This window comes from Gossypium arboreum, chromosome 5 (assembly GCF_025698485.1).
Source record: "Gossypium arboreum isolate Shixiya-1 chromosome 5, ASM2569848v2, whole genome shotgun sequence".
Classification (NCBI taxonomy): domain Eukaryota; kingdom Viridiplantae; phylum Streptophyta; class Magnoliopsida; order Malvales; family Malvaceae; genus Gossypium; species Gossypium arboreum.
This window is the reverse complement of record NC_069074.1, coordinates 24,455,810-24,476,387: the sequence shown is the minus strand read 5'-3', so window position 1 is coordinate 24,476,387 and position 20,578 is coordinate 24,455,810. Positions and strand designations below refer to the sequence as shown.

The window sequence follows — 20,578 nt, the reverse complement described above, 5'->3', positions numbered from 1 at the left end:
TGGCTACTATCCACGATTAACACTTCCTATTTGTCCTCCTTCACGGACGTTTGAAAGACCTGCGACATGTGGACTACAGCGGCGAGTCTCTTCGCGACCGACACTGGTGCTAAGTAGTACTGGATTCGTCATGAGCTCTACTCGTTAAAGAAATGTACACTCTCTATCAAGAATTATGTTACTCGTATTAGTAACTTATGTGCCCCTTTGGAAGCCTCTGGCACTAGAATTCCGGTAGAGGAAAATACGTAGGTAATGCTCACAGGCTTACGGTCTGACTTTGATGCCGTTGTTTTTTCGGCGTCTTTTTCATCAGAATGGTGTCATTTCAATAACTGGTCGATACCTTGCTCGAGTGTGAAAATCGTCAGTTACGAGCGGTTCAGATCGTGGAAGGAGTTCCGTCGCAGACATCAGAGGGCTTCATCCGTGGTGGTCGCTCTCCATCCAGTGGCCGTGAGAAAGGGTTTCGGTCACGTGTTTAATGCCAGATTTGTAATAGGTTTGGGCATCTTGCTCAAAAATACTTTTATTAGTTTAATCGTGACTTTGATGGGTCAACGAAAATGGCCCGGACACCAAGTTCTGGTAATCGACCTGTTTCAACTGGTTTTCATCAGTAACCGATGTTGGGATTTACTCTTGACCCGAATACTCCTGTACCACAAGGAGATTTTGTTGATGATGATGGGTGGCCTTCTGTTCAATGGATGAGGTTCACATACCCATTCAGTCAAAATCAAAATGTACACTATCAAAATTAAGTTGCTGCTAGAATAAATGGTGACTTGTATAGTGGGCCGCATTATTTTTATCCAAATAGAAATAGGCATGCTAGAATAAATGGTGAATTTTATAGTTGGCCAAATTATCCAATTAGAAATGTTCATTTGCATAGGCTTGCTTCAATTGGGCCAAGTAGGCCTAATTTGGGTGGTACACCTAATGGGCCACCTGGAAATTTTAGTGGTGCTCGGCTAACCAATAATTGTGTTCAACTTGGTTATCTATCCGGCCATGATTACAGTGTTGGGTTATTGAACAATGACATATATGATGTGTCTGCCCCGCCTATTCCTTAGAGAACCAAATCGTGAGCCTATGTCTACACCGGTTCCAACCCATGTTTGACCTTCCTCAGATGGGCAATTTGCATGTATCTGATTACTCTGATTCTTCCGGGTCACACATTAATACCGCTCAGTTCAGGTCAAATAGTAGTGGCACTGATTTTATATACCCATACCTGTTGGTACTGCATCGTGGTATCCAGACTCAGGTGCGAGCAATCATGTCTGTCGCGATGAGTCAGTACTGCATGACTCTACCCTGTATTTAGGTACGTCTTCTCTCTTGATGGGTGACGGGACCCCTACTCCGATCTCGTCTATTGGTAATTGTGTTTTACCTACATGTTCTAAATTACTTTGGTTGTCTGATATTTTGTGTGTACCGAGGATACAGAAAAATCTGTTGTCTGTGTCGTAGTTTGTTAATAATAATGCTGTGCTTTTTTGAATTTCACCCAACATATTATGTTATTAAGGACATCAAGACCCGGGAAACACTACTGAAGGGCCATATCCGTGACGGGCTGTATCATTTTTCTCTGCCAGTCCTGTCTACTCGGTCTCTTTCACCTTCAGTTACTGCTTCCACTGTGCTCCAGAAGAACTCTGAAGAATGTAATATTTTTTCTTTGTGGCATAAATGCCTCGGTCATCCATCTGCTAATGTTTTTAGAAGTGTTTTAGAAAAGTGTGGTATTGTCTTGAATAAAACTTGTCTTGATGGTATATGTACTGCATGTCAAAAAGGAAAGTCCCGTAAATTGCCATTTCCACTCTCTACTACTGAATATAGTAATCCTTTTGACTTGGTTGAATCTGATCTCTAGGGACCTGCATCTGTTGCATGTGGGAATAATTGGTATTATATATCGTTTATTAATATATGTACTCGTTTTACGTGAATTTATCTCATTTTTCAAAAGTCTCAGGCTGTGCAATGCTTTGTTCAGTTTCAATGACTTTTTAAAACTAGTTTGGGAAGAATACTAAATAGTTTTAGAGTGATTGGGGCGGAGAGTATCGAACCTTTGCATCTGTACTGGCTTCTTACTGGATCGTTCATCGATTGACTTGTCCGCATACTTCTGAACAAGATGAAGTGGTTGAGCGCAAACATCGTCACGTTGTTGACATGGGCATCACTCTTTTGGCTCGAGCGAATTTCTCTATGGAATATTGGGGCTATGCATTTTGCTATGCGGTTCACCTCATCAATCGTACTCTTACTCCAATTCTGAAGGGACAAAATCTATTTAAGGCTCTTTATGGACAGAACCCACCTATGATCATCTGAGGGTATTCAGGTGTTGTTGCTTTCCTTATTTACATCCGTTTATGTCGCATAAGTTGGATTTTCGTTCTCAGCCGTCTATCTTTTTGCACTATAGTGCTTAACACAAGGGGTATCAGTGTCTTCTACCGTCTGGCAAGGTTGTGGTCTCTCGACATGTTGTGTTTGATGAGAATAGGTTTCTGTCCTCTGGATCTGTCTCTAGGGGATGTCTGCCGGTGCATAGTCAACCTGTCTCAATATTCGTTCCACTAGTTCAGACTGGTACTGCTCAAACTGTGAAAGCCTCACCTGCTCAATCTTCTCCACTGGGTTCTCAACAAGGTGATTGTCCGTCAATTTCGGCTTCTGGCATGGCTTAGCCCCTTGATCGTGAGCCACATCATTTTCCTCTACTCAGTGATAATATTGGTTCCAGGTCTTTTGAAGGTACTGAGTGTATGTCTGATGATCAGGCCCTTCTCTACTTTGAGCCAATACTCATCTCATGGTGACTCGGGCAAAAGCAGGTATTTTCAAACCTAAGGCCACGAACGTTGAAGCTGTGGAACCTTCTTCAATTGAGGAAGCATTTTCTACTTTAGAATGGCGTGCTGCAGCTCAAGCTGAATATGATGCCCTTATTCGCAATTCTAATTGGGAACTTGTTCCGCTACCGCCAAATCGCAAGATTATCGGGTGTAAATAGCTTTTCAAGGTCAAGAAAAATCCTGATGGCACTATTAGTTGACGTAAGGCTCGGTTAGTTGACAAAGGGTGTTCTTAGGTTCCTGGGTGTGATTTCCAGGAAACATTTAGTCTGGTGGTAAAACCTGCCACTATCCGGGTTATTTTGTCTATTGCGGTTTTCAAATGATGGTCGCTTCGTCAAGTCGATGTGAAAAATGCTTTCTTGAATGGTGATCTTGATAGTGAAGTGTTCATGCAGCAACCCCCGAGGCATGTTCAGTATGATTCCACTGGCAAACCTCTTGTGTGTCGTCTAAAAAAAGCTCTCTGTTGTTTTCGTCAGGCTCATTGCGCCTAGTTTGAGAAGTTGAAGCAGTTTCTTGTCTCGATTGGCTTCGTTGTTTCGAAATCTGATGCCTCTTTATTTGTCCAAGTTAAGTTTGACTCCACTCTTTATGTTCTTGTGTATGTAGATGACATTATCATAACTGGCAGCCTGTCTACCTCTATCGACTGGTTTGTTTGGTTGTTAAATGATGAGTTCTCGCTTAAGGATATAGGTGACATTCACTATTTTTTTGGGATTGAAGTTACTCGTTCTTCCTCTGGGTGTCTTCATCTTTGTTAGAAAAAGTATATACATGATCTTCTTAACCGAAGCTCAATGTCTAATGCAAAGAGTGTTCATACACCAATGGTTAGCTCGTCTACTATGTCTAAAGATGACGAAGATTGTCTGCTGGATCCAACTGAGTAGAGGAGTCTTGCTGGTGCTTTATAGTATGTTGTTCTTACTAGACCCGATATTGCGTATGCGGTAAACCGAATATGTCAGTTCATGCATAATCCTACTACTGTTCATATGGTTGCCTTAAAAAGGATTTTGCGATACTTATGTAGCACACTTGATTTTGGGATTGTTCTTCGCCCATCAGCCAATTGGGGGTTGGATTTTGATGATTGGTGGTCCACATCAGTATATTGTATCTATTTTGGTCACACACTCGTATCTTGGTGTTCCAAGAAACAGCAAGTGGTTTCCCTGTCCACAGCTGAAGCTGAGTACAAGAGTCTTGCTGCGGCTACTAGTGATGTTATTTGGTTACTGTCGTTACTCAAAGAACTCCACGTTATGTCTGATGATATTCCTAATATTTGATGTGATAGTTCCAGTACGGTTGCAGTAGCAGCCAATCCTGTGTTACACTCTAAGTTCAAACACGTCGAGCTAGATCTGTTTTTTGTTCGTAAAAAGGTCGTTGATGGCACGGTTATGGTTGGTGAGGTTCCTACGTGTGATCAGGTTGCGGATGTTCTCACCAAGCCACTGCCGGTATCGACTTTTACTCGGTTTCGAAATTTTCTTCGAGTCTTACCCGTGGAGAAGATGGATGAATGTTAAGGATATAAGCATTAGTTGAAGATTGTTATTTAAGTTGTTAGCATTTAGCTAAGACTGTTAACAAGTTTGCTATAAAGCAGTTACTTCTAAGCTCTATATAAATATTGTGATCTAAGTGTACAAAGGCAAGTTTGAAAGTCCAAATACAGAGGTGATTTCTTCTAAACAGTTTAGCTTTTTATTTCTTAAAATAAATATCAAGATTACCTAAATTCTATCACCTACCGTTCGTATCCCTTTCCCCTCAACCTTTTTGTGAAGATCTCAGCATAATGAAACAACCTCAAAAATGAGTCTTTCGTGTTCATCATTGCACATGCCAAATGCTTTTCAGTCTTTGTATCCATGATCTAGTCATCATAGACAATTAAATTTTCTCAGAGTAACCATCAGCTCATAGGATATCCACGGGACGAATTATGAATGAACGTCTTTCTTAACCTACAAACTTAGGCCCACAAATACTAGTTGATAAATTTGAATTCGACTTAAATTTAAGTGATCTCCAGACTTAAATGAAGACATGTTTTAATGGTGAATGTAGTGAAATATTTCTCATAAACTCCTAAAATAAATCTAAATGTACCAAAAATGATGTCTGAATAAAAGTCTTCAAAAATACTAATTACCAATGTCTGAAGAACTTGAAAGCATGATGAAGCATGCAAAATTAAGACTTAAAAAACGTGGGCTTTGGCGCTGCCACCTTGTGGCTGACAACAATGAAAATGTTAAAGCTCATCATTTCAAATAATAAATGAAAGATAAAATTGCAAACCTAAAATATAAATAGTCAAATGCCCCATACCCACACATTTATTAATGACATGCACGTGTATCTTTAAACAAAATTGTTCGCCATAAAGTAAAATGAAAAACATAATTAACAAAAGAAGAATTATAATATCAATAACTTTTTTTTTTTTAAATTTTAAAAAATCCGACAACTTCTCATTTTCTGTTTTGCCTTTGGTTGTCGCAGTTGGCTATGGTCGGAGAAAACAAACCGATTTGCGGGTTGTTGTTCTTCCGGTTATAGCCGATGCGAAGCAAAGAGAACAACAAAATCAACCAGAAAAAAACATACGTAAACCGAATTCCGGTTAAGACATTGTAGTTTTTACATTTATCAACTTAATTTTCAAATTGTCTTTCATTTAATTATTATTTAACTTATTATTTTGATTTGATTCAATGTCGAGCGATACTCCAAGTGCTGTTGTATGTCTGCATGGCGACCTTGAGTTGAAAATCATCGAAGCTCGATGCTTGCCAAACATGGATTTACTATCGGAGCGTCTCAGACGATGCTTCACGCCATTTGACCCATTTTCTAGACGAAAGAAGAACCATCGCCACCGTAAGATAATCACCAGCGACCCGTACGTAACGGTTTGCCTAGCCGGTGCCACAGTGGCGCGGACACGGGTGATTTCAAATTCTCAACACCCTATTTGGAATGAGCGCTTCAAGATCCCCTTGGCCCACCCAACATCTCAGTTCGAGTTCTACGTCAAGGACAATGATGTGTTTGGCGCTGATTTGATAGGAGTGGCAATCGTTCCAGCAGTTGAGGTCCTCAGAGGTGAAATAATCAGCGGCTGGTTCCCTATAATAAGCTCTTATGGAAAACCACCAAAACCTGACTGCGCGGTTCACCTAGAGATGAAATTCATCAAATGCGAGGAAATGTCATTTTTCAAATACGGAGTGGTGACAAACTCGAATGAATTTGGAATAAGAAACTGTTATTTCCCTGCACGACACGGGGGTTCGGTTACTTTGTACCAAGACGCACACGTTATGCAATCGAAATTACCACCAATTATGTTGGAGAATGGAACCGTGTTTAAGAATGAACCGTGTTGGGAAGACATTTGCCATGCGATTTTAGAAGCCCACCACATGGTTTACATTGTGGGATGGTCAGTTTTTCATGAGGTGAGGCTGGTGAGAGAGCCCACAAGGCCGCTGCCTAAAGGTGGGAGTTTGAGTTTAGGGGATTTGCTCAAGTACAAATCGGAAGAAGGGGTTAGAGTTCTGCTATTGGTTTGGGATGATAAGACCTCCCATAGCAAGTTCTTTATCAACACGGTAAGCAGTTTCTTCTATCTATTTTGATCTTTGTGGGATATTCTCCCCGAATTATAAACAATTACTGATATAAACTTTTCAAAGTCATTGTCTTTCTAGTAGGAAATTTGTACTATTGCTCTTGTTTATTTTTAAAGTTTTTCTTTTTGTAGATTGTGTGAGCATATATATTTTCATTTTTTTATTTAATATGGCAGGCGGGAGTGATGCAAACACATGACGAAGAAACTAGAAAGTTTTTCAAGCACTCTTCTGTTACATGTGTGTTGTCCCTCGTTATGCCAGCAGTAAGCTTAGCATTTTCAAGCAACAGGCATGCTTTATGCTATGATCCAGTTCTTATTGCATAATTGGAACTAATTCTTTCTACACAGAGGGATAATTATTGGGAACTGAAGGACGTACTGACTTTTGTGCTGCATGTGATCCAGGTTGTTGGAACACTCTTTACGCACCATCAGAAATGTGTGATTGTGGATTCTCTAGCGTATGGAAATAATCGAAAGATTACTGCCTTTTAGGAGGCTTGGACCTTTGTGACGGTCGCTACGATACACCTGAACATCGACTCTTTCGCGATCTTAATACTGTATATAGAGAGGATTTTCACAACCCCACATTTTCTGTGAGTATTTATTTTCATTGTTATTTGATTTAATCTGTTAGATTGAAATTGGATTTGTGTTAGCCATATCAACTATTACAAACTCTACCTATACAAATTGATCTTGTGCAGTACATATGATCTTCAATTAGTTTGAAGAATCTTGACATCGATTGCTCTTATTGATTCTTATTTTTCTTTTAATTGCTAGGCAGGAATTAAGTGCCCCAGGGAACCATGGCATGACTTACATTGTAAGGTTGAAGGACCGGCTGCTTATGATATTCTTAAGAACTTCGAGCAGCGTTGGAGGAAAGCTACGAAATGGGCCCAGCTTGGACGACGATTAAAAAGGGGTTGTAAGAATGAAGATGTTTTAATAAAGTTGGACCGAATTTCTTGGATACTAAGCCCTTCTGACACAATCTCACCGGATGATCCTGCACTATGGGTTTGCAGTGAAGTAGATCCAGAGAATTGGAACGTTCAGGTACTTACAACATGCCTCTTCAAGCAAGCTACATCATTTCGATCTAACCCTTTTTTGGTTCTGTAAATCGACAGGTTTTTCGGTCTATAGATTCAGGATCTGTGAAAGGGTTTCCTAAAGATGTTTATCAAGCAAATTCTGAGGTTTTAATTCTTACTTCTTTAGAATAAAGAAACATAAGACTGTTATATTTGAACTAACCATTTTCCTTCTTCTAGTTTGAGTTAGTAATAGGCAATTTAATTATCATTTTCTCCAACATGGGATTGTTTAATTCTTTATTTTTCCTTCAGAATCTTGTTTGTGCAAAAAATCTGGTTATAGACAAGAGCATTCAGACAGCATACATCCAGGCAATTCGAGCTGCTCAACATTTCATATATATTGAGAACCAATATTTCATTGGATCATCATATGCTTGGCCATCTTACAAAGCAGGTTTTAGTAATATTTATTTCTCTGCATAATTTTCATTCTCGACCATTCAGAAATGGAGTATTATTGTGAATTTAACAACCGGTTTCAATTATCAAGAAAATTCGTGCTAGAGGATGTCTATTTTACTCGGTCTCAGTTCAGTGTTATTAATTTGTTTCTGATATTGCTAGGTGCTGATAATTTAATTCCTATGGAGTTGGCATTGAAGATTGCTAGTAAGATAAGAGCAAAAGAGAGATTTGCAGTTTATATTATTATACCAATGTGGCCTGAAGGCGTCCCTTCTTCAACATCTGTGCAACAAATTCTCTTTTGGCAGGTCTTTTTTCTTTCCTTTTTCAAGGAATGATATTTGTAAGGTGATGTCTAGTCCTCGCTTGGAATTGGCATTGTATTATACCTTAGCTTAGTTATTTCGATATTTCAGGGGCAGACAATTAAAATGATGTATGGAATCATAGCAAAAGAGTTGAAAGCTATGCGTATTGAGAATTCTCATCCACAAGATTACCTAAATTTCTATTGCCTTGGTAATCGGGAAGAAATTCCCTCAGACTATTCTTGGTCTAAGTCATGCCTATTATCTCCTAATGGTGATGCGGTAATCAAACAAGTTCTCTAGTTTATTAGAGCATGATTTGAATAGACCTTCAAACGGAGCTAAGCTAAGAACGTGAAGTTATAATTGTTATTTCAGGTTTCAACTTCACTAAGGTTCCAACGGTTTATGGTTTATGTACACGCAAAGGCAATGATAGTAGATGACGAGTACCTGATATTGGGGTCTGCCAATATCAATCAACGATCGATGGCTGGTTCAAGAGACACCGAGATAGCAATCGGTGCATGCCAACCCCATTATACATGGAGTCAAAAGAAGAGACAGCCGCGTGGTCAGGTTTGAACTTTCCATTCTTGTCACCTAATTTTGTATTTATACTTGGTTTTCCCAACAAGGGATGAACCAATCCAAGGATCTTTTTTGCAGTTCTCTTTCATGTGAAGGGATCTTCTCCTAATGTTGTTTTCTTTTTCTTTTTTTTCTTCTTAATATTGGTGAAATGATGCTAATCAATTAACATGCAGGTCTATGGGTACAGAATGTCTCTATGGGCTGAACACATGCACATGGTGAACGATTTGTTTAATAAACCTGAAAATTCGGATTGTGTGAGGATGGTAAACAACATTGCTGAAGAAAATTGGAGAAGGTACTCGAAGAACGAGTTTACGATATTACAGGGGCACCTACTCAAATACCCGATTTCGGTAAATGGTAGTGGTATAGTAGGGCCCTTGTCTGGACATGAGACCTTTCCAGATGTAGGTGGCAAGGTACTTGGATGTCGATCAACACTTCCAGATGCTCTTACTACGTAGGCTTAAATATTTTTAATTAGCGTCCAAATTGAGAGTGAAGAAGGGTAGACAAGGATGGGGCAAGTCTACTTCTTCATATAGAACATAGTGCAGATTACGAAGGCAACATGGGTTAACATACGACTGCCTCGTCCAGTGTTAAGGCAACATGGGTTAACATACGACTGCCTCGTCCAGTGGGTTAACACAAGAGTCCTTTTAGGCTAAAGGTTTTGTAGATGGAGAGAGGTGCTCTGTTTTTACAGCCATCAACGAGTGAAAAAGTAAGCCAAATATTTCTGATTTGATGGCACTCTACATTTACTTTTTGTTTCTTTTTGGGATGCCAAAAGCTAAAACAATTTGTTAGCTTTGAGATTATAGAGATTGTTTTGCAGGGAATTTAAATGATGTGACAACCAAAATGTACATGAATTCAAAGTAAATAAATAGATATTAAAATACAAGACATCATATTTTTAGGTTCACTTGGTGCATAATTATTCTATCATCCTCGTTGTTTTTATTACTAAAAGAATTAATAGAGTTATAGCAGTTGATAGGTTCACAAAGTATTATTTTGACATGGACATTGTTAAAAATTTAAGTACAAAATTTTATTAATAAAAATCGAAAAGGTTAAATAACATATAATAATACTCATACATGAATATGCCCAACTATGTTTGGTATATAACAGCGGGTGGCAAACCTTGGTCCCAAAAGAAGGCTGCCGCTGCCCACATATATGACTCCTAGAGGGAGTATGCTTTTTCCTATTAAAATATTAATTTTTGGTTAAATATAGTTCAATTGAGATTTCTGTTATTTTCTTTATAAACAAAGAGTATTAGCTAGGTTAAATTATGCCATTCACTTAGAGGTTACTCTGTCAAAATATAGCGCAATTATTCTACACAGAGTAATTAGTTTTTGACCCTAAAAAGTTTTCACATGTTTTCATTTCATAAATAGAACCCACACTCGGTAGGGATTAACAAAGAAGATTAAGAGATTGAAAGCTATGAATGACCTATTTTACTTATTCAAAAAACACAGGTATAATTCAAATAAAAATATTTATGGCTATAAATATAACAAAGATTCGATTTTATAAATTCTTTTAAACTTTCCCTATCCTACAAACATGTTTTCTAAACCGTATTTTGTCATTTCATCAATTGAGAAAGAACTTAATGGCTAACTTTGGCAGCTACAAAGTGGCGTCTAAAACTTCGACAAGCCTAATTCCAATCAAACAGAATCTAGAGGAAACCTTGTGAGGGTACGTTGAATGTTTCCAAACTGCAACTTAGGAGGTCAATTAGCTAAATGATGAATGGGCCATTCAAGCTTTCATTTCGAGAGCTAAGCGCATGCCACTTAGATACGTGCTAACTGATGCACAACGAACTAGACTTTATCAACTCTATAAGAAAGCCACGAGGTATTTTGAAGTAGAAAAGGCTCAGTTTGCTACGTAAAATATTGAGCGGGCTAATAAGAATCGAAGAAAAGACAAATAGAGATGACCCGATAAAAAGTCGGACAAAACTAGCTAAACGAGTGATAGTAGATTTGCTAAGGAACAACCTTCGTAGGAAAAAAATGAGAACCATTATGCAAACAGGAACGAATCATTTAAATAAATTTTCATACATCAATCTAGAGAAAAATATATTATCACCTAAATATTATTTTATTTTATTTTATTTTAAATGATATATTTAAAATAATTAATTTAAATGTTTATTTATAACTGGTCCAAAATATTAGATTTGTAGTTTGATTTATGATTCACGTGCTTTTTTTTTTATAACTCATAGAAATTAAAAAAAATAAATGTGGAGGTTAATACGATCAATTGCATTAGAAAAAAAATATTTAAATTAGTAAATTAAAAAGAATTAAGCTGGTTATAACTATTGGGCATCCGAACCATTTATCTGAGGCTCAGCCAACCCAGCTAGCCATGACAGCCATGCAAATATTTTAATACTTGCGAGATTCCTTAACCTTCAAGGCTTCCTCTCAGATGTTGAAATCGAACTGACCTGACTCACCAACTCGTGCTGTCCCGCCCCTCCGCTGTTTGCCGTTGAAATTATATGAATATATGCTCTCCCATAATCCCATTCCAAAAAAGTTGATTCCATTTCTGTTAATTCATTACAGACCCTCCTCCACCCACCACTTCCCTTTCCTTCCTTTCTGCCAAATTCTGAAACATGTGGTGGTGAATGACGATTTCTATATTCCCTCCATCATTTCCCCTTCTTTTATTGCGTGATTCCATTTCCCATTCTTCCTTCTCTTTATACCCCCGCCCCTAAACTCCATACTATCTACGCTGCGATCGCCTGCAACTGCAACCTCACGTTTGCTCGCTTCGTAGTATACTCTCTTTTCTCCTTCCCTTCCCTGTTTAATTTCTTCCTTCTTTTTTATGTTAACTGAATTTGAAGTTTATAAAACTTGGACTTGTTTACGGATGCAGGGTAAGCTCACACTGCTCCATTTTCAGCACGATCCAGCGTCAAACTTAGGCCGCTACCTGTTGGCTTATTATGGGTAACACCAATAACGTAATTGCCTTCCGCCACTTCTTGCTCTTTTCTTTTTTTCCTTTTGAACATGCTTTCTTTTTTTTTTTTAAACTTAAAGCTATCATATACTATAATTTCCTCTGATATCTCGCTTTGTTGAAATGCAGGGTCCGGAGGAAAGCACTGATCTTGGTATGCTGTTCTTCTCCTTTGCTTATATGTTGCTTTTTTCTTTCTGTTCTTTGGTTGTTTAATGTTTATCCTACTCTGAATTTATGATTTGGATTTTGGAGTTCCTGCTAGTCCTGGATTAGAGCTGGAATTGTATAGTTTTCTTTTTTTTTTTTCTTGTTCATATGCTTGTTTGTTTGTATATCAAGACAGCAAAACTAACAATATTAAGCTGATGAACATCTCGAGTATAATATGCAGTGTCTTACTTTTTAGTTATACTAATTGAACAGAAAAAAAAAATGAACCAATTTCAATTAAATTTGATAAGCATGCATGGTCTACGACTTAAAGGCATTTATTTTGTGAATACAAACTTAGGGCCTATGAGGATTATTTTGTGATACAATTGTATTAATGATATCTTAAGATGAAGAACTGTTGGGTTTTGTTCCTTATCTAAAATGAGTTATAAAGTAGAAAACTGCTTCTAAAGTATGCTTTTGGATTTAATTTCAGGTGCAGTGTTGCGAAATGGAAGAGAAATCCTTTTGCAGGTAAAGGAGACAATTTTGGTCATTCTATTTTATAGGAACTTGGAGACTTTGTTAAGTTCATGAATGTTTAAAGGTTTTCTATGTGTGGACTGATATCATTACTCGTCTAGGAATGGTCTTCTCTGTTTCGAAGTTACCATGTCACTCTAAAGTGGAATATGGAATAGTTGCATAAAAATCCTCATATTTCTTTTTTTGTTCAACAGGGTTTTAACTGGGAGTCTCACAAATATGACTGGTGGAGAAACTTAGAAAGGAAAGTTCCTGACATTGCCAAATCTGGGTTTACATCTGTATGGTTGCCACCAGCATCTAACTCCTTTTCACCTGAAGGTTAGAGGAAAATTTTCTTCAAAGCACAAACTAGTTTCTAGTCAATTATCCTAAATGTCTGATCAGCTATCCTCGTCTTATTACAGGGTACCTTCCCCAAAACCTTTATTCACTCAACTCTTCATATGGGTCTGAGCAGTTGTTGAAAGCATTACTCCAAAAACTAAAGCAGTACAAAGTTAGATCAATGGCTGACATAGTAATCAATCATCGTATTGGAACTACTAAAGGCCATGGAGGAATGTATAACCGTTATGATGGAATTCCACTTGCGTGGAATGAACATGCTGTCACATCTTGTACTGGTGGACTGGTATAAAGCTATTCATAAAAGTCTCTTTGCTGCTTTACATCGTGTGCTGGCGGACATATACTGCAATGTAAGACTTAATTTTTACCTCAAAATATATCTCAGGGTAACAGAAGCACTGGAGACAACTTCCATGGGGTTCCAAATATTGATCACAGCCAACATTTTGTTCGTAAGGACATCATAGGGTGGTTGAAGTGGTTACGTAGTGTTGGCTTCCAAGATTTTCGCTTTGATTTTGCAAGGGGGTAATAACAATGCTGCACTAGTATAGGTTATTGCTGCCTCTAAAAATTCTCTGCTTTTCATCACATCGTATTCATATTGCTGCACTGTTTTGCCTCAGTTACTCAGCAAAATATGTCAAAGAATACATTGAAGGAGCAAAGCCTATATTTTCTGTCGGAGAATATTGGGATTCTTGCAACTATAATGGACATGGATTAGACTATAACCAAGGTAATGCACTTGATCTGTTTTTCATACCTGAGATCTTCTGTAAAAGATATCCGACTTGGTTTTCATTGATAAATCTATCCATATATTTACATTGTATTTACAACCTTTACCGCAGATAGCCATAGACAAAGGATCGTTAATTGGATTGATGCCACGGGACAGCTCTCGGCTGCATTTGACTTCACAACCAAGGGGATTCTTCAGGCATGATCCAAAGCATAATATTACTATGTACCAAGAGAAAGGAACCACGTTTCAGTCTATTGTGGCACCATATTCATTCTCCTGATGTTTTTTATGCCATAGTCTTCAAAGGAACTGAGATTTTTATGTTTTTTTTTTTCAGTTTCTTTTGGAATTTACTTATTTGTAACTTTGCAGGAAGCTGTAAAAGGGCAGTTCTGGCGTCTGCGTGACCCTCAAGGAAAGCCACCAGGTGTAATGGGGTGGTGGCCCTCAAGGGCTGTCACATTTATCGATAACCATGACACAGGCTCAACACAGGTACAACAAATTTCTTGATGCTGCAAGTAATTCTTGCATACGATGATTGTGAGGGTAACATAGGAGCAAGTAATTCTTGCATAATGACATGATATGCTTTTTCAAGTCTTGATCTGGGATCCGACTTTTTTAAAGTTTGCTTTAGCTGGGGTGTATTTTGGTCTATTTTAACTGACTTGAAATGATGCCCTTCCAATTTTGAAAAACATCTACAGTCCAAAGAAAACATGTCAATAATCTTTACATGTTTTTGCTTAAATAGATTCACAGTTCTGAGAAATCTTAAAGTATGAAAGTGTAGAAATACCAATCTGGTACTTCACTCCTTGAAGCGATAAGCCTGAATTGGTAGTAAGATATTCTTTGTGCTAAATGTTTGAAGTAAGAAGTATTTATGGTAAATTTCAAAACCTGTATCTTCCCAATCTGGAATCTAATCACTTGTCAATCGTTTTATTCTTGCAGGCTCATTGGCCTTTCCCCTCAAATCATATTATGGAGGTATGAGTTGATGTTTGCATCAGAATTGCCCGTGAACTAGTTCCTGATATATATAAATACAGTGCATGACTCCATGCGTTCCTCCTTCCTACAGGGTTATGCATACATACTTACACATCCAGGAATACCATCAGTTTTTTACGACCACTTTTATGACTGGGGCAATTCCATTCACGAACAAATTGTCAAATTGGTACGATACGCAACACGACCATGAATTTCCAGGAAAACATTTTCCGTTGAATGTTTGTTTAAAGATTTCGTACGCGTGTATGCAGATGGACATTCGAAGGCGTCAAGATATTCACAGCCGGTCATCTGTCAGAATTCTGGAGTCCCAACACAACCTGTATTCTGCAATTATTGCAGAAAAAGTATGCATGAAGATTGGGGATGGTTCATGGTGTCCAACTGGCAGAGAGTGGGCACTTGAAACCAGCGGACATAGATATGCAGTGTGGCAAAAGCAATGATTCTTCAACCTTATTTCCTTCCTTTCATTGTTAAATCCCTTTGGTAATGGGGAATAGGTGCAAGGCATCCTACTATAGCAATCAAGCATGATGGCTACTGCTTACATTTTACATTAAATAAAGCCATTCCATCTCCAAATCTGCATTGGAAAGTATTATTGGTGATCCTTAATTTGTATGTCCCCGATAATTAGTGACTGCATTTACCATCAATAAAATTATAGAGCATCTTTAATTTGTGTTACATTTTTGTTTCCTGATGTTGACACGCATCTATTCAAGCATGAAAGTAATCATAAAATTCTTGTAAAAGACAAGGAAAATGGCATGGAAGTTAGGTCCCATAGAATGTGAGAAAGTGAGAGAAATGTATTATATCGGACAAATTGATGTACAAGTTCACATTAGGCTGCAGAAAGCACCAGCAAATGATAAGGAAACCCTGTATACATATAATATAATATTAAAAAATGCTGATCTTTTCACTTAGAAATGATTATATGGATCCAACCCTGCATATATACTTAATTTATTAGACCGAATGACAAGCGATGGATGAAACTGCTCCATGCTTGCTTATACTAGTTGAGCTGAGATATGCATCTTATGAATGGGCTCCAACAACTAGGGAATGCTAGATTGATATATACACATGCATATAGATAGATGATATATATATGAATGTATGTATGTATGCATGTATATTTGGAGTATTTTGACCAATCTATGGATGAGTAGCAGGTAAGAGGCAGCTTAAAAGTGAGATGTGGAGTAGAGTCCGAGTCACATGGCAATAGAGCTGGAAAGAGACTCACTTGTATCATCAATCATAACCATATATATATAAATATATGGTCATCGCCACCATCATTCATGTTTTTGAAACTAAATAACATAAAAATACAAAGAAAAATTCCTTCCCCACCAAATATTCCTGTCTAACACAACATGACAACTTTCTGCAATATTTTATGGGTTGCCTTGCCTGCCTAACACCCATTGTCCCATACACAACATATCACTATCCTTCCTCTCTCTCTCCCTCACGTGACATACACTGCATCAAAATCTGTCCATCATCCAAAAACTATTCTTAAATTTAAATTCAAATCTCTTTAACATCTGCAATTTCTTTATCTATACGTTCGCAATCTCAAAAAGAGAAAACTCTTTCTTTTTACCTTTAAATTTCCCATTTTGAATTATCTCAATCATCACCTTCTTTAGCTTTATCCAATGTTTTCCCTTCGAACTCAACTCAGCTCCATTTTTGTATAAACCTGCAACCAAATGTCAGAAGATGAGACTACCAACTTTTGCCTACATACTGCATACATATACATGCATTTGTATAGTATATAATGTAAAGATTCCAACTACTTATACCATTATAAACAAAAAAAAGGTAGGGCAACATGTTCACAAGAAAAAAAAAAGAATAATAATGATGAGGTGCATGAGAAAGTATGATAATTGCATGAGAATTGAGAGGTGGTCCGCATGCATCAAAAGTGAATTGAAGGGTTTTAGCTTTGCTTTGCTACAGCCAATAATCATGGATGCATGGCCTCAAAAAGATAACATATATGTGCTTTTATTAATTTATGGTAAAAGGAATATGAAATTAATTAGTACTAGTGTTAATAACTTTATATTATTTATGAACTGATTTTGTCGTCTCTCTCTCTTTTTAATGGAATTTTGTTTTGTTGTCTCACTTCAGTGATCCAAATTATCATTTATAAAAATCATAGCTATACAGATGCATTTCTTTCACTAAAACTAAAAATATAATGAAATTAATGCCTGAATAAAAAATAGATTTATAAAAAAAATAATGAGGGTTTATAGATAGATAGTAATAAAATTAATGCCTGCCTAATAAACCGCAAAGAATGAAGATTTAATTTGTCAAAGAAGGCATGGGATTCGAGTATATTCTCACTTTCTTGTGTCCTCTCAGAAGCAACGTGAGCATTCTAGAATATTATGGCCACTATACATGCAAATTGCCCTACACTGCAAAAGACTTTAGGATTCCATTTTAGCTATGGTGAAATGGAATTTTTAAAGAATATTCTATTTTAATGGAATTTTGAATGTGGTTATATAACATTTAATGAGATGGATTTACTCACATTAAATCACCATTTCAGCACAGTCGCACGTCTCGTTGAAGCTTTAGCTTGCTTATAGGGGTAATAGACAGAAATTATGCTACTATAAGTCTTAACCTTCAAACTGCACCCTGAAATGGCAATTCAATGAAATAATTAGACGCTTTGGTATTACTTTACACCTTTTTGGGCACCCAGCTGCAATTTGCAAAAACGGATCCCATTGTCCCCACAATCGCACCCTAGAGAGGAAAGCAAAAGTATAAGAGAATAAAAGTTGACACTTGAAATTGCACAGAGCGCAGGGAACAAAGCACATCAACTTTTTTCCCCAGCAAAAGCTTGGAGGCATTCAACTAAAGGAGAATGGAAAGTTATTTCTGTTTCTTCATTTTCTAACGTCGAAATTTTGACATGTTATCAAGTTTTCAATAATGCTTTTTAGATATGGCGTTTGAGTGACGGTTCAAGGCATCATCATGTATATGTATAGTTTACAGCTATGGCGCACAGCTGGTATACTTAATGGCTGTATTGAGCAGTATTCGCCGTCTAACTTGCAACTTGTTTTTTTTCCCCGACATAACATGCTAATCGCAAGAACTATGAATAGTATATACACTAATGGAAATGTAAAGAAATTACCGGTTACCACTCGATAGGATTGAATTTTTTTTAAAAAAAAATCAATTTCGAGTCAAGACGAGTTCTTATTTCGAATATAGTCGACTTCAATTTTAGTGAAAATTCAAATTATCCTGAGATAATTCTGAATATACTTATATATAACATTATTGATGATAAGTATCAATAAAAGAGAAGAATGATGGTGATGCAAAGAGGGTCAATTCACTTAAACTGGCCAAGAGTAAAAGAAAGACAAGAGGAGAAAGAAAGTTGCTATGAAGGTAAGGAAGGTTGAATGCAGGAAGCAAGTAGGATGATACTGAGGAAGAATATTATCTCTTTCTCTTAGTTGTGGAGGGTACTTATTGGAGGAGGAGCCCTTATTTGGTAATGGTGACGTGGCTAGTTGGTTGCCATCACAGAGTGCATGGGAGACGTACTGTAACATCCCGTAGACGGGCTTGGAAGTTTTGGAGCCGCAAGTGAAGGGTTCGCTAGTGTTCTGGCAAACTGGGTGTTCGCCAAGGTTTTGGCGAGTTGGGGGTTCGCCAAAAAAGCATTAGCAAGGGGATTTGCCAGTAGCAATGTATGCCTGAAAAGGTGGTAAGGGATTCATTAGATCCATTACCAAGTTGGGTTCACCAATTTCTCTACGAGGTAGGTCTGCTAATGTGATGTGAGTTGGTGTTCGCCAGTCTTGTTGCAAACTGTGGTTCGATAATCAAAGATACAATTAGACTCGAATTAGGAAATAAAGATTTAGTGTATCTAGGAATACTTTACATGCAAGTAATAACTTTCGTAAGTCAAGTAGGGTATCCAAAGATTTTCAAGACTCTTAGGTCTATAAATACGACCCTTAATTCTATGAATTCTTTATTGAATATTCTGTCGTCAAATTTTCTGATCTAAATTCAGTTCGTAGCTATCAAGGTAAGCCTCTATCTTGTTGAGTGTGACTGTCCAAGTTCGCATTGCATGAATTTTGTATGTTTTGTTCTGTTTAAGTAAATTGTATGTGTTTGTTGTGAATCAGCCGAACCATCTACCAGCAAGGATAAAGGCAAAGCTAAACTTGTTTAAGTTTCTCTGTTTTCCGGTGAGTGGTCTGGAATTATTTGGAATATGTTAACTATCATGTTGTTTAGTTTATACTGATATTTTTTTTTTAAGAATTATGTTTTTGAAACAAGTTTCAAAGGCACGTTTTCTAAAAAGACATGTTTTAAAGTTATGAACCTCTATTTTCAAATACGGTTTGAAAATATGATTTTTAAAGCACAGTTTTGTGCATGCTCCTATGCGAGATAAGTTTTTAAAGAACCTCTATTTTCAGTGACAAGTTATATATGTATCAGCGAAGCTCCCCACACGAACTTAAGTGACAAGCTGAGTATTAGTAAAGCTCCACATGTGAGCTTAAATGATTGTTCTCTTCAATGAGTCTAGCTTTATATGTGAGCTAATATGGTTTGTCTCAAAGTGTGTGCTCTTCTACGAGCAAGGTTGGATTATATCCAATGAGACAAAGTGACAAACCAATCTTGTAAGACAGACTCTGTTCGTAAGTGATGGTGCACCTCAATGAGCTCAGCTCTATGCGAGCTAGTGTGATATGTCTCAAAGTGTATGCTCCTCTGCGGGTTCTATTGGATTATATCCAACTAGACAAAGTGACGAGCCAGTCTTGCGACCTAAGGTAGACTTTGCTCATAAGTGTGAATCGATCTTATGACCTAAGGCAAACCCCATTCAAAGAAAAGGTTTTTCTAAAAAGTGCAAGCTGACTTCACGATTTTAGGGTGAACCCAAACTCAATTTTCAAAGGTTTTTGATAAATGAAATAGGCCTCACGATTTTAAGGCAAGCCCTGCCAAGTATGTTTTAAGAAAAGGCTAATGAGTTTTCAAAACTGTTTTACAAAGTTATGTCTTCTGACAGAATGTACGAACTGGCTCTCACAACCTCACCCACGAACGCAGCATGCGAAACATTTTCAAGACTAAAATTTCTTTTAAAAAAAAAACTTTGTTTCTAAAACATATCCTAACGTTTTTTATTGTTCGCCGAGTTCACAATGAACTCACCAACTCCTTTCTTGCTTCTTCTCAAGTAAGTAGGTTGCAAATTAGCATTGGCAAGGTCGATGATGTGGCAAGGAACACTTCTAAGTAAATGTTGGCGAACCTGGGTTAAAGGCGATGAGATTATTGTGTTATGGGTTTAAAATTAAATGTTATATTTCTAAATTTATGAATATGACAATATTATTTGAAGTTTAGATTATTTAGTTACGTTTAAATTCTCAGTACATTGATTTGCGAACCATGTTTAAAGTGCTTGTTATTTCATAAATAAAGTTGATGTTATCCATGTATGAGAGTACTGTGTTTTATTTACATGCAAGTTAGATTTATGATTAAGGTTTATTGCATGGTGCGTGCCATATTTACATGCGTACCCTTAACTCTGTGATCCCATAAATGTAAGCAATCCTGTGTAAGTGATGCGAACCTTGATTTCATTCGTACTCTTATTATGATTATTTTATTACATGCGAACC

At 37.3% G+C, this 20,578-nt stretch overlaps 1 protein-coding gene and 1 pseudogene across 2 annotated transcripts; both read left to right on the top strand.

Moving 5' to 3' along the window:
* The first annotated feature begins 5,310 nt into the window (after positions 1–5,310).
* On the top strand, positions 5,311–9,884 carry LOC108450873 (phospholipase D delta-like; annotated as a pseudogene).
* A 1,487-nt stretch (positions 9,885–11,371) lies between these two features.
* On the top strand, positions 11,372–15,515 carry LOC108452126 (probable alpha-amylase 2). 2 transcript variants are annotated; one of them, XM_017749875.2, is made up of 13 exons: positions 11,372–11,811; positions 11,915–12,002; positions 12,131–12,155; positions 12,654–12,691; positions 12,898–13,024; positions 13,111–13,337; positions 13,440–13,582; positions 13,681–13,793; positions 13,909–13,997; positions 14,175–14,297; positions 14,763–14,798; positions 14,893–14,991; positions 15,077–15,515. In XM_017749875.2, exons 2-13 carry the CDS (start codon positions 11,985–11,987, stop codon positions 15,269–15,271), a joined length of 1,233 nt encoding a protein of 410 aa, XP_017605364.1. In that variant the 5' UTR covers positions 11,372–11,811; positions 11,915–11,984; the 3' UTR covers positions 15,272–15,515. The 2 variants fall into 2 exon arrangements, with proteins under 2 accessions (XP_017605364.1, XP_052883658.1); XM_053027698.1 differs by having other exon boundaries at positions 11,616–11,811; positions 11,909–12,002.
* Positions 15,516–20,578: the final 5,063 nt, after the last annotated feature.